The 13,938-nt window shown below is 43.1% G+C and overlaps 1 protein-coding gene across 11 annotated transcripts in view; it reads right to left on the reverse strand.

Annotated features, from left to right (window-relative positions):
* Nucleotides 1–1,184: 1,184 nt before the first annotated feature.
* Nucleotides 1,185–13,938, reverse strand: part of ZNF532 (zinc finger protein 532) — a 37,623-nt gene continuing 24,869 nt past the window's right edge. For 10 of the 11 annotated variants that reach the window (XM_054179296.1, XM_054179292.1, XM_054179300.1 and 7 more), the window contains 5 exons: nucleotides 12,764–12,926; nucleotides 9,160–9,438; nucleotides 5,210–5,322; nucleotides 3,401–3,548; nucleotides 1,185–2,446 (listed from right to left, as the gene is read on the reverse strand). In XM_054179296.1, coding sequence (XP_054035271.1) covers nucleotides 1,952–2,446; nucleotides 3,401–3,548; nucleotides 5,210–5,322; nucleotides 9,160–9,438; nucleotides 12,764–12,926 — 1,198 coding nt within the window. In that variant the 3' untranslated portion in view covers nucleotides 1,185–1,951. The remainder of the gene's footprint in view (nucleotides 2,447–3,400; nucleotides 3,549–5,209; nucleotides 5,323–9,159; nucleotides 9,439–12,763; nucleotides 12,927–13,938) is intronic. The other variant, XM_054179301.1, reaches the window with a different exon arrangement.

Consider the following 13,938-nt stretch of genomic DNA (forward strand, 5'->3'; position numbering starts at 1 on the left):
TCATGGAGACGTTTTATGAGGTTGAATCGATTGCTACCACCAACGACATAAGTTACCGGTTTGCAGCATCCCCTGCAGGTGGAAGACAGCGAAAAGGGAAAATGAACAAAAGTATTAATAATGGCTGTGAAAATTTAACTTTTATTATCTGTTCACTCTATACAAAACACCATTCTGCATAGTGAGAACTCATTTGTTGCACAGTTGACAGTGCACATCAACAAACAAGTGTTCAAGGGGCATACATTGAATGGAAAGGGCAGTGATGACCAGTGTACATTACAGTGGAGGATCCTGAGACGGCAGCTGTGTGCTCCAGGATGGAGAAGTAACTCATAACCACTCAATAGGCCAGTAATAGCTGTGGGGTAACAAGCATTTACCAACGAACCAAATGAAGAATGAGGATGAAGAGGGAAACCAGAACAAACGTCTCTGACAACACCATTTCCAGAGCGATTAGGAATTTGCACAGAGGTGGCCAGGAAGGATCCCTATTTTTTCAAAGACTTCCATTTTTCAAACTGTTAAAATTTAATGATAAATAACAGAATCTCAGAAATCTTTAGGGGCAAAATGCTCCACATTTATTTACATATGAAACGTGTTCAATACAGCTGTAATGGACATAGTGTATAGTTAACATCTGACAGCAGCAAGACTTGTAAGGAACTAGACAATCACTACCGTGTATCATGCAGCTATCTATATATACACCATTGGCTTTAAAAAAAAGTACAAAATTTGTATTTTTTGGGATACATACAAGGTATAAAATGCAAAACCCAACCAAAAATATAACTCTCACAGAGACCTCTGTACGAAAGGGACAGCACGGTACCTTCGTGCCCTTGGTGAAAGCGTTAACTAGCGGTGTCAGGTACGGGCGGGAAACGGCTGGGCTCGCCTCCTACGGCCCGTGCGAACGCCGGCAGCCAGGGCTGCACCGGCTGCGCCGCTGTGGCACGCCGCTCGGCGGCCGCGTGAGACGCTGAGCACCAGAATGTTTGGCATTAGCACGCAGAGCCGGGAAGGACCAACCCCTGTAGCAAGGGTGAACCATCTTCTGTCGACAACCAGAAAGGAAAATGCGTAATGCTGTGCACTCGCTTCTCTACATAGTGTTTAATAAATTACATGAGGAAAGCCATCATCATCATCATCATCATCAACCTATCCTCTAATCACATCGGATTTGTTGGGGCCGGAGCAGGCCGGCCCTTTTGTAACGGTTTGAGCTTTGACTGCAAGCACCTGACAGCCTAGAAAGAAACCAAAAAACCACTTCATGATACAGAGAGTTGTGCAATTCTACTTTTCAAAAGCACTTTATCGTTCTAGGAGTCTGCACCTTTCTGATGGTGCCACCTAGAACCAGCACTGCACGAAACACGCAGCGGGGATTTTTATTTGATTTCTAAATACATATTTTTAAGAGAAAGTTTAAAAACTTCCTTAGATATTTAGAAGCACAGGTTCTCAGCATTTGAAATCTCCCCTTAACTTGCTTCCCCCTCCAAGCCTTTCCAAGTGCTGCTTTCTGATGCACCTCCATTAGCTGAACTTTCTTTCAGAAGCACTCAGTTAAGAAACAGTTTAAGAGAACCCAAGGAACTGTCCCAGTATTCAGAACTCTGTTTTAAAGAAACTTACTAGAAAAAAAAACAGAAACAAAACAGAAACCCCCAAATTTTCCACTGGATACAGACACAAACACATAACAAAGAGTATAAAAGTTATTAGTTTAAATATATACAAACTCTTGTCAACTCAAATACTGCTTCAATGGTTTGAGGGGATAGACAATGAGGTGAAGGGGACACTTTTATGCAGAATATATTGCAACCTCCTGAACAGTACTGTTAACACAAGTATACCTTGAACTTCCCGTAGCAAAAATGTCTTTAGTATTCCAATGTGGAGAGAGGCTTCTGAGTCCCAAACAATCCAATCACTTCTCAGCTGAGCTCATTCTTTTGGACTTGATGAAGGCCATGCCATGTGTTCTCATGTGAGTGTTTAAGGCCGCTTCAGTTTCAAAAGTCTTTGCACAAACTTTACATCTTCTGTCTGATGCTGAACTGTCAGATGATTCATCCTCATGATTTGGTTTGTTTTCCTGCTGATTATCCTCCCCAGACCCATTCTGTTTTGACACCGGCTGAGGCTCCTTCAGCTTATGTACAATAAAGAGATGCCTGGAGAGGGACACATGAGATGTGTAGCAGAGTCCACATTCCCTGCACTGGTATGAGGAGCCATCGGATTTATGCTGAGGGATGTGTTCATGAAACTGAAGAAGATTTTCTGTTGTAAAGCCACAAACAGCACACTTGTGCACTTTAAAAACATTGATCTTGAGCTTCTTCAGCGGCTGAGTGATGGCACCTCGTGGAGGCCTGAACTCCAGAACAGGTTCTTCCAACTTGCGCTTTGGACTAGGAACCTATAGTCAGACACAAATGGCAGATAATAACCACAGGTTCTTTTTGTAACTATCTGTGCCTTGCAAACTTCTCAAGCTTCCTCTTGGTAGATTCCAATACAACTTTGATAAACAGGACATTTCAAATAATTGAAGCAAATGCATGTTGTGCATGTTGGGAAACTGTGGGCTTTCCTTACTAGGAATGGCACGGGAAGTTTGTCTCATCTGTTCTGACAGAGCGACAACATTGAACATGCTGTATAAATACTTGTCTGCATAACCACATCTAAGCATGCACAGAACCAGACCTCAGCTGGGTACAGAACAGCAGCTCAGGAACTCCATTTTACTTATTTCATGGCTGAAATTTGATTTGACAGATTATCTCCTGATTGTTAATAACCAAACTAACATCCTGCTAAAGGATGGATTGACACATACAATTAAACTAATTAAACTGATGGTTTTTTTTCACATTCTCCTTGATATTCTTCCAACACGAATACTCTTCAAGAATCTTCTGTATCCTAGGTAGCTCAGATATGCTCCATGATGTTTATGAAGATAATGTACATAGCCTGCTAGATTTTTAAGACTGAAATAAGGAGATGTGTTGGGTTGCAAGTGTCATGTAAAGGACAACAGTACATTTTAAAACCCAGTTATGTTTGTACTGGTAACATCTGCATCTTTGGACAGTGTTGCCACCTATTTTTACTTTCCTCCTAACACTCATCACCAACAGCAAAACAGAAAAGAACATTTCAGCTGGAAGATTTCACCTACAACGCTCATCTAGTCCAACTGCCTGATCCCTCCAGGGCTGACCAAACATCAAAGCCTGTTTCTGGGCTCTACTTCGCAGATGATCAGGGTTTTCTGAGATCAAACTACCTTCATGTTTAAAGATCCTGAATGTATGCCCACAAAAAATTTGCTCTTGGTATCTGGATTAATCTTCTCAGTAACTACCTTTGTGTCTTCTTTGACTTCCCTTTCTTCCATATTGGCTGATTCAGCCATCTCTTTCACATCGGGGTCTTTAATGCCATGCATCAGCTGAATGTGCTTCTCCAGCATCAGCCGCTTGGTAAAGGTACGTCTGGACTCTGGGCAGTGCCTGCACGAGTGAGCACAAAGCAGAAGTGTACAGGCCAACAGGCCATGCTTAACAAAAGTCACACTGTTGTGAAGAACATAAACAGGACTAGAAAGCAAATCCAGACCAGAGCACCATCAATTACATGGGTAATTATTGTAAGGAAATGAGCAGAATCACAAAATACAACTAGGAGTCTTTGAGAATTTACATTCAGAGCAAATGGGAAGTCATCTGGAGATAACATCCAAAATGAAACCGAGTGTGAGTGGGAATAAAACCTGGGAGCACCTGAGTCTGTTTCTTGGATTTCTGCTGAGACCACCAAACTGTGCATTCTATTAGAGACTTCCCAAAGTTCTTCTTGATTTAAATTTTGCAGAGAAAGCAATTTCCTCCTATGCAGGATGAATGCTAGCTCCAAATGACACTTAATGACACTGCATTCAAACCCAAATACAGTTTCTTCTTGGAACTAGCAATTCATTTTCAGCCCCACTTCCAGCCTCAAACTAAGCAGCAGAACAAAGTTCTCTTTCACAGCCCATACTTTGCTCCCCCCGCCCCGAGCCAGCTGCATCACTTCCGAACATCTCGTGCACTTTCAGGAACGTGTTCCTCCTGAACCCCTGTGCTGTAACACAGCATACAGGTGTCTGGAGGGATGGCCAAGTATGAACTGCGGGGGCAGAAGTTGAACTGCAGTGCTCTCTTTCTCAGTCTCCCTCCTAAGGTTTTAACTTCTTTAACGCCGTTTCATTTATCTTTATTAAACCAAACCCAACCCAACCCAAAATAAAACCAACAGTACTGTAGGCATCATTCTGAAATGGAAACAGAACTGCAACGAGCTTCCTGCTCAGGGTACACAAAACCCGGGTATTTGCTACTTGTTACATATCAAGAGCAAGACCATCTGGGCTGACCAGCTCACGCATGCTGAAGCCCAAGTTGAGGGTCCATCAGAAACAAACAATCTGGTGCGTGGGACAGGATGTTCTAAAGCACTTTGTCGGAATGCTGTGCCACGCACAGCAGTCTCAGGCTTCCACATCACCGAGCCTTGTGTTCTCCATAACAAAATAGAAGGCACACAGTGACAGAGAAGGGACTGCTAAGATCTCTACCACAGACAATGGCTGCCGGTGGTAGCTTCCTTTTCATAGTCTCAAACTTGGCTCCACAGCGCACACAGACACACAAAACCAGGAATGAAGAGATACACCGGAACGTTTGGTTTGTAGATCTTACATGATTAACGTGGATTTCTCTGGCCAGTCATGTATCACCTCTCCAGCCACCTCAACATCACTGAGAATTTTCAGACACTACACACTGGTTCGTGTTTAAGAAAAGCACTATACATACTGGCTTTTGTGGACTGGAAGAGCACACTGTGTATCTGAGAGACTACTGAAAGCCAAGTGCAGAACTCACTGGAGAACTCTCAGCTCAGCAGATTTGCTTGTGAAAGCACTGAGAGATAGCAGAGCTGATGTACACACCCCCGGGAGCCTGTCATGGTTTAGGCATGCAGGATAGCCTTCTCTGGGGGCCTGTTTAAGGAGCTGACTCATCCGAATGAAGGTTACGCTCCTTTTCACAGCCTCAAGGCAAGAAACACAGCCAAGAGCTTTTTTTTGTTGGTCTATACTCTGTAAAGAAACGGAAGCAGAACTTACGAGCACGTATAAACCTTCCTAATGCCTTTGTGCTTGATGCGATTGTGACGACACAGACTATGGGACGAGCTGAAGGATTTGTCACACTGCCGACACGGATGTTTCTTCATTTGCTTGGGAAGAAGAGAAGAAAACCACAGGAGTTAATTAGAAGAGCTCAATAAAAGCAGTGCGCATGTGGAACGTTTTGGTACTAGAAAGAAACATCACTTACCGGCTGCTCCTGCAGCAACACTGCAGAAGCCAGAGGACCTGGACCTATTTCAAAGCAGTGTGATCAGCACAAGTTACACACACATCTGTCACCAGTTGTAAACTGGTGTCACAGACTGTGGATGAAGTGAAATTTCTTCAGTGGAAGATGAATGGGTTATTTCTGCATCAGTCAAGACAGTATGCTGAGGGTTTTGCTCTCACTACAGTGACATTTCCCTTCCCATCACCAAACTATGCCTGCAGCTGCTGACTGAGAGGGCTCATCAGTCACGTACGAGGAGGGGTGATGAGCACTTAACAAGAACCAAAGCAAAATGTCACAGATACTGACACACCAACAGAGCTCAGGAAAGCCATGAGGAAATGAGAGGTGTGGTCTGATGACAACTTGAGGGACGTCTGTTGAGAGAATTCTGTGAGGTTTATATTTTAGCCTGTTAAGTGGGTGGAGAAAGAAAAGGAAAGAAGATGGAAAAGCTGGAGTGGTCTCCATCAGTGTCACTCCAGCTGAACATGGCCACAGGAGCTCTAGTATCTGAAGAAACAATGACTCCCAAAGTGTGACTTCACTCCATACAGGAATGAGTCACACAGTCCTGTCCCTTAATTTACATCAGCCCTAGAACTCAGTTCAATAGACACATCTTGTAAACTGGAGTAAGGAGATGGAAATATTCCCAGTCAGCTTTCCCACTTCCTTCCATGGGTTCAGTCTACTTTTCAACAATCCTGCCAGAGTCAGGATCCCATGCTTATCATTCAGTATAATGATTCCTGCCAGAATCAAGGTGTCCTGGGTCTGAAGAAGAAATGGATTTTAATGGAGCCTCCCAAAGGAAATTTGGATGGTGTAGGCCCAGATTTCAAGTGTTCCAGTCTGAGAGAGGACTCTTGCCTGCTAGCCAGGTGACAGTAAAGCAAAGGACAGCCCCATACCATCAGTCAAGTAACCAGAAGGAAATCCATGTTCCTTGGATTGTTTTTTCCTGCTCCAGCAGCAAAATCACAGTTTTCCTTCATGCTGTCAATATGTTCTTTCCTGTATGTTTTTGGAAACTGAAGAAAACAAATCATGTCATTTTATTCTACCATTCCAGCTGAGGCCATTAAGCTAAACGCTTGGATCACTGAACACGGAGCCTTCTTCACTCTTCTGAGGAATCTAGCTAAGATCTGCTCCTGTTTTCCAAATCACTACATAGCAAAGGTTTCCTTATTCTTACCCTCTGAGGGAGTCACAAATTCCTAAACAGTGGAGATGCACCATAACCCACACAGACATTTTCATGTGGTATGAGTCATTCTCTGGTGCCTAGTATCAATTAATAATGATATATGCATTAAAAACCAAATCAATTCTAAATAGTAAGGAGCTCAAGCCATACAGAAATGCTTAAGGAACCGAAAACCATCCATCTCCCATTAATGCTCTAAGTGATGAGCCTGATATTCATATTCTGCCTAATGGCTACACTGCCTCAGGAACAGCTGCAGATGAGCCAGTGGAGCTGCCACGCGTGACATGGGACTTTGCAAGTAGCTTATGAACTGCTTAACCGAAGCTTCCAGCCTTCGGCACCGATCACGTTAGAGCACTGAACTCGAACTTCCCATTCTGCAGAGACACAGATTATGAATGAATGAATTAATTATTAGACCCATGTTGCATACTTTTGTTATCTTACGCTCCTTTCTAGGCTCCCTACAATTAATGCATCCATAAAGGATACAGTTTTGAATCCTAACAAAACTGGGGGGGCCTGGCAGGAATGCAGCAGCTGCTTCTCATCACCCATTTCCGACAGACTTGGGAGTTGTATGCCTGTTCATTTAGGCCAGTATTTGAGTGCAACAACTATCTAAGTTTCCATAATAAGGGTTGTTCTTGAGGTAACATTGCACATTGTTATTAAACATCAGAGACAGGAAGATACACATTTAAACCTAGTATGTAGAAAGTATTACCAGTGTGTTGCCAACCTCCCTTTACATGCCTCCTGCCACTCTGCTGTAGAGGTGGTCAGACTGGGTATCACTCTCTACTTCACTCTGAACTGACAGTTTCACATGGAGGTTTGGTTGGTTTGTTTTTAAGAATCTTGTCAATGTGAGATGCATCTGCTCTTCAATTTATTTGTCTGCTGGTAAAAACACTGGGGTGTTAAAATTTAGACTAGCAGGCGAGAGTGCACTAATAAGTACCGGGTGCGCAGGCATGCTGCCGGGACTGCAACGTGTTTCGTGGCGTTTTTGTACAGCCACTACCTCACAGAAGCGTCAGGAATCACACACCAAGCTCAAACTGAAGCCATTAACAGTTCTTCAGTGACTTCAATAGACAGAAATGCAAAAATGGTCTTTCGAAGCCACTAGAGAAATCAAATGGAGGCCACATGATCTTCTGTCTAGTTTTCATGCCCCAAAGCTGTAAAAGGAGAGGGAGGTAACAGAAAAAAAGTAGTTCTGTGAAACATAATCCTTAGGTTTTGGTGTTTCGTTCCAAGGGGAACTGGCAGTATAGCTACTAGACTCTTGACAGCAGAAAGGCGGAAAGAATGGAGTGGGAGTTACTTCAGGTAAGGAGAGACATGGAAATAGGCTCCTGCCAGCCAGGCTTGGGTGCTGTCTGCTTGAATTTGTCGTAAGAAAATTAGGGATGACACTCCATAGTACAGCATTTTCAGCTGTTCCATGGGATGTTTATAAACAGAATACATTTGCACAACAGCTGTAGAAATAAGCACTGTAATTTGGAGAGACACAGAAACCTCTGGAAACATGCTATCATTCATTGTAGCATACTAACATCCTGAAAAGTACAGATTTTCACTCAGGATGATTCCTCTCCACCCTTCAGGTCTGCTCTCTGCCTTCAGTGTGGCACACTGCAGTAGTTCCATTCCTTCCTCCCCAGTTGCAGAAGGAACGAGACCACATTTACTGGGACATAGCGAAAGAGAGGACTGGGAAGCAGAGAGCTGCTGCATGTCAGCACCAGGCCGGAGCTTGCAAGATCTATCCCAGCCACAGCTAGTAAGGGTCTGTACAAGGACCAGTTTCACTGCTCTGCCAGCCTTTTTAACGTCATTTAACTGGAAAAGGTATCAGGGGCAGCAGGGACATCGAGCTGTCGTACTGCTGACTGTGCAGGAATACAGCACTGCCATACGTCGCTTTCAATCCACTTGACATAAATGATCTCAAATGACAAAATTCCATTTGTTCAACTCTGCTGGCTTGTTGGCTGAATCGACAAGTGCAAGTTTAGAGTGATGGTTCAACCTCAGAGCACGTCTACCTGTAACATCAAACACTGCTTTGTACTCCTTGGACCAATAAAACCAGACTCCATTCTCCGAGTCTTAACAGTTAAAGAATTTTCAAGGGAAGGAAGGAACTGAGAAGGCACAAAGGAAGAAATGAGAACCTGGATTAGATTAGATGACTTGGATGAAATACTGGAACATCCTTCACTCTTTCTACCTTGAAGAAATTTTGGTACTGGGTGAAGAAGCCTACAGTTAAGCAAGAGCATGTGGACTTTCTCAGTAGAGCTATGTAGACAATGACAAAAACTACACAGCCAGACAGACGCATGAAACACACTTAAGAACAGAGAAGAGCAACGATGGAACTTGAAGGAATTATTTCAAAACCACAACTGAACTTGGAAAAAAGTGACTTCATGTTTCAGGTTTCATTTACTTCTTTGTAGTCAAGTATTATTCATTTACCTTTCCATGTTCCTTCCTCATGTGAGAGATGTAAAGGTCTCTCTGAGTGAAGAGCCTATCACACTCCCAACACGTCCAGCCAAGATTAGTGACTTTTTTAGGCTCCGCTTTCTTTATGGGAGAAGGAGATTTCTTATCCAGCTTCTCTGTTCCATTGGCAGATTTTGCATCTTCCTTGTTGTGACTGGCTGAGTTCTGAGTTGTGGGTTTAGTACTGAGAGGCAGATTTATCCCCAGGTTTGGTGGCCCCTCAACACTTTTCAAAGTTCCATGCATGGACTACAATAGAAGAGAGAGCACAGAAAAAAAAAGGTATAAAACTAACATAGACACAGACAGTTGCATTGACAAAATGCAAAGATCTCTGAATCAGAAGTCTCGATTTAATTCTCTGTCATACTATTAACAGACCACATTCTTAACTTAAAGAAACAGGATTAAGTAAAGGCAAGGCCTAGCATAAAGAGAAACTTGCCCACAATGCTAAGAGACACCATCTGCAGCTGAAGGAGTCTTCTTCAGGGGCTGGAGATTTTCACCAAAAAAACCCCAAACAAAACCAAACCCAAAAGCAAACAAACCAACTTTGTGGGTTAAACTGCTGTTTAATAGGAAGGAAAAAAGGGTTCAAGAAGTGCTTTATGTTTAGTTTCTTGCTTTACTTACCTAACATATTAGTTGAGCATCCTCATTTCAAACTATGTGATTAAAGAGTTCCAGGAAGGAAAGTCTGTTCACTAACAAACTGTGGCACATTATGAGCACCCTGCCCTAGGGTTACATTGCTAACAGGCCATAGCTGCAAAAGCGTGCAGGGTCCCCAAGAGCTCAGAGGTGTCTAACAAGCTGTTCTCAAGCACCCTGCAGCTCCTAGGTAGTGGCCCTTCATCACTGGCTTATTTCTAGACTTTAAGGAAAGTGTCAGTAAGAAGGGAAGAACTCTTCCATCTCCTCCTTCCCCAGTTTCTAGAGCCAGTGTGATAAGATGCTGCTATACCTGAACCTTCCAAAAGACTGACTAGGTGAGGAAGACCTGGGCTTCAGCTGTGTGTCCGAGTCTCTTACATGCACACGAGCACACTGTTAAACATGGATCTACTACCAAGGTCCCTTTCACATCTGAAGACCTGTCCCTTGCAATGACATGGTGTTCATCTCACCTACTGGCCTTTATTCTAACTCTCCTGCATGATGTGCACAGCCATTGCAAACCTAATTATTTTTCCTACAGGTCACCTCAGAAACAAAAAACATTCAATACATTCTTGACTCTGAGGAGAACAGCAATTTGATACACCAGGACAGTACTTCAGCATCAAATCCTTTTGTGAGTCCTGTGGCTCTCAAGACCACTTGCTGTCTCTCAGCAAATGTCAAACTGACCTGTAGAACACTGCTTCTATTTGACAACTTCCACAAGCAGCAGAGCCAGCAATTAAAAAACCTGAGATGCAAAGTGCTCAGGAGCAACTGGCTGGCTCTAAGAACAAACTGAAGTTGTGCAGCAAAGGAGTGGGCTGCTGTTGCACCAGGATAAGAAGAAAGCAGCACAGGGTAGGGGTGAGAAGGAGGTTCCTGCACTGCCACACAACTGAAGACCAACCTGGAGATTCCCTCCCTGATTAAGGTGTCAGCACGTAAAATGTTAGCCCTCAACCTTCTTAGTGTCTTTTAAATACAATACTTGAAACTTAATTTCTGGTTTGAAAATAAACAGAAAGCACTAAAGCATAGCATGGAGTGACAGTGATCCCAGCATCTCTCACCAGCAGAACTGGGAGTGTCACACCTCCAGCCCAGACCTTCATCACCTCCTCTTACCAGCGGCTAGGCATTTTCTTGTAGCGAGCTCTTGAAAGCCAATGAGACGTACCTTCTGCCAACAAGAAGCATTCACATCTGCAGGAATTGTTCTAGGACATTTTCTGTAGTTTAAATAACCTCTTCCTGAGCTTCTTTCTGTCCCTTTCTGTTCTGTTTTCATCCAGATGTTCTCTGCCTTGATGGTTTATGTTCACCCATACCAAGCAACTACTTCCTGTACAGTTAGGCTGAGCCCTGCCTTTGCTTGGCTCTTGTCCTGTCCCTGAGACCTTTTCTGTTTCTGTCTATATTGTTATCCTTTTTTTTTTTTTTTCCCATCCCCCTTTGACTGAAGTCCAGTTTATACTTTGCTGCTGCTGTCCCTCCTTCTGTACACACATCCTAAAGGTAACAGCACCAGCAGTCCTGGATAAAAGCAGCAAGGCTGCTACTGCACGTGTGTGTTCTGATCCTCTCATTTTCTTCTCAGGCATGGCCAAATCATTTACAGTGAGACATGCTAAAATAGCACTGGTTGAAAGTACAAATACTGGCACGAAACACTAAAGCCAAGAGAATTAAACAGTGCCCAAGTTGGAAGCAACTGGGAATAATTTCACAATGAGAATTCTGAGCAACCCTCATTTATGTACGAATAACTCCTGGCCCTAGTTACAGTGGGATCATGCTCCTGAAACAGTAGTTTTCAGGTCTCAAAGAGCAGTGAAATGCAGTTACAACAATACTTTTACAGTAATACCTGAGCCGAGAAACTAATTAGATAAGGCATAAACTGCTAAATATGGATTTACTAATTTAGTTAAAAAAGGGAAAAAAAAGGCAGCAGTACAAACTGATCAAAGAAAACAGAACATAGGAGGACTTGGCATCGCTGCATCAGGACCACTTAAGATAAAGAGCATAAATATAAGATGATTCTTAAGTAAATATGAACTAGTTCAGAAACAAAGCAAAAATGCAGTCCTTGTATTGCTGAACACCTTGGGCCAGCCCTTCCCTATCTCCTCCTCAGGTCTCAGACTGGCTATCAGACCAGCTGGCTGTTAAGAGCTGTCACCTCGCTCTCCACAAAACTTCAGAGGTTTCTGAGGCTACAAGTGCCATAGCTGAGCCCAAAACACAAAACCACAGTTTTAGCAGACAAGAACGATGCCTGGTTTTCCACATAGCTAACAAATTACAGCCAGGGGACTGAGGGTTCTTGAGAACATGCTTAGCAAGGATGACAGTAAGTCTTCTTCAGTTCTAAGCCTATTACTAAAACCCACTTCAAAGCATGCACGTGTAAACACACCGATAACCAGCTACGACAGAAACATACCGGTTCCACCGGTGAATTCTCAACACCAAAGGGTTGATTCTGCAACCTGCTCAGCATCCTCAGCTCCTAACAACTGGAATAATACTTGGAGTAATACTTAGAATCCTGTGAATAAGGCTCAATACTTATCAGGACTGGACTGACTGACTTCACTACACACCTGACTTCTGATAGAATGACCTATTGAATGCAATGCACAGAGGTATTCCTGGTACACCCAAATCAACACTCATGTAGAAAAACCGAGTTAGTGGTTACATCAGAGGCAGCTGGGGACGTACAAAATGTAACATTTCAACCTTTGAGAACATTGTTCACAGATCACTCTCCTGGAATTTACAACATCTCCATCTCTCAGTGGTCTTCCTGTTATTCTCTGCCCTTTCACAGTGTTTCTCACAGCATACATTGCATGACAAATGGTATCTATGAATGAAACAAGAGAAGATGCCTACACACCTTGATATGATCCATCATAAGCTGTTTCTGTGCATATAGAAGAGAACAGTCTGGACACTTGAAAACAGACACCTTCTGGTTTTCAATGTGCTGATCAAAGTGGCGATAGAGCAAAGGTTGTAGAGTAAACACAGTGTCACACATAGAGCATTTATATATTATTCTAAAAACAGAAGTACAATAAACAATGTCAGTCACGGTGAGGAGCTATTGGCAAGAATCACGATGTTAACTTTTTTCTCAGCACAGGTAAGATCTGTCACGTTTAAGCAATCATTTCACACTGCTTGCAAGTTAAAATTAAACTGTTTCAAAACATCCTCCAATTTCAAACTATGGCAGCAGCAGAAAAAAACAGAAAAAAAGGGGGGGGGGGGGTGGAAATCACTGAAATGTGTAAACAAGCCAGAAAACAACAACATATGCCAGTCACATGTGTAACACCAACAGCTGCTCGGGATCCTCTGGAAGTTAAACGTCTTCAGTTCCTGAACTCCCGTTATACCTAGAGGACAAAATACCTGTTTCAGGTAGCAAAGACAGTATGTTTTAAGGGATTTATTGATTCCATTGTAATTGGCAATTGACTTCAAGATAAATTTAAAGTTGGCAATGTATATGGCTTTGAACCTCCTGAATGCTAAGTCTGGACTCTGTTAACGCTCCGAAGCTGAAACTTTGCAGGATGGAAATGCTTCAAGCAAAGTATCAAGTAACCACTTCTCCTGAATGCAGTTTGAACTGTATGTTGCATGTTGGTTTTGTTTATCTGCGTGCCAGATTGTGTTAAGAGTGATTTCCCTGGCAACTAAAGGGAGTAGCAAGATTAGCCGTTCAAACTGCAACCTCTTGATACATCCATTTATAAACAGTAAGTATTTCCAATCTTTCAGAAACATTACACTAGTCTTTAACTTGGAAACTGAAAGAACAGGTGCAAAGAAATTTGCCATAGACCATCAGATGAGGGAGAAATCCAATCCATCAGTAGTGGCAGCACTTCACAAAAAGTTGAAGTAAAACTGAGGAAACCCAGCAGCAGGTGCTGAGAGCAGTGACGGGCACACCTCCCGTGAAAACAGACTACCCCATCCCATCAGCTGGAGGGTGCTTTCTGCTCTAAAGAACGGCTGCCCATTAAAACACCCGAGCTGACAAACCCTGCTTGCCAGAAC

The sequence above is a fragment of the Dryobates pubescens genome, assembly GCF_014839835.1.
Source record: "Dryobates pubescens isolate bDryPub1 chromosome Z unlocalized genomic scaffold, bDryPub1.pri SUPER_Z_unloc_1, whole genome shotgun sequence".
Classification (NCBI taxonomy): Eukaryota; Metazoa; Chordata; class Aves; order Piciformes; family Picidae; genus Dryobates; species Dryobates pubescens.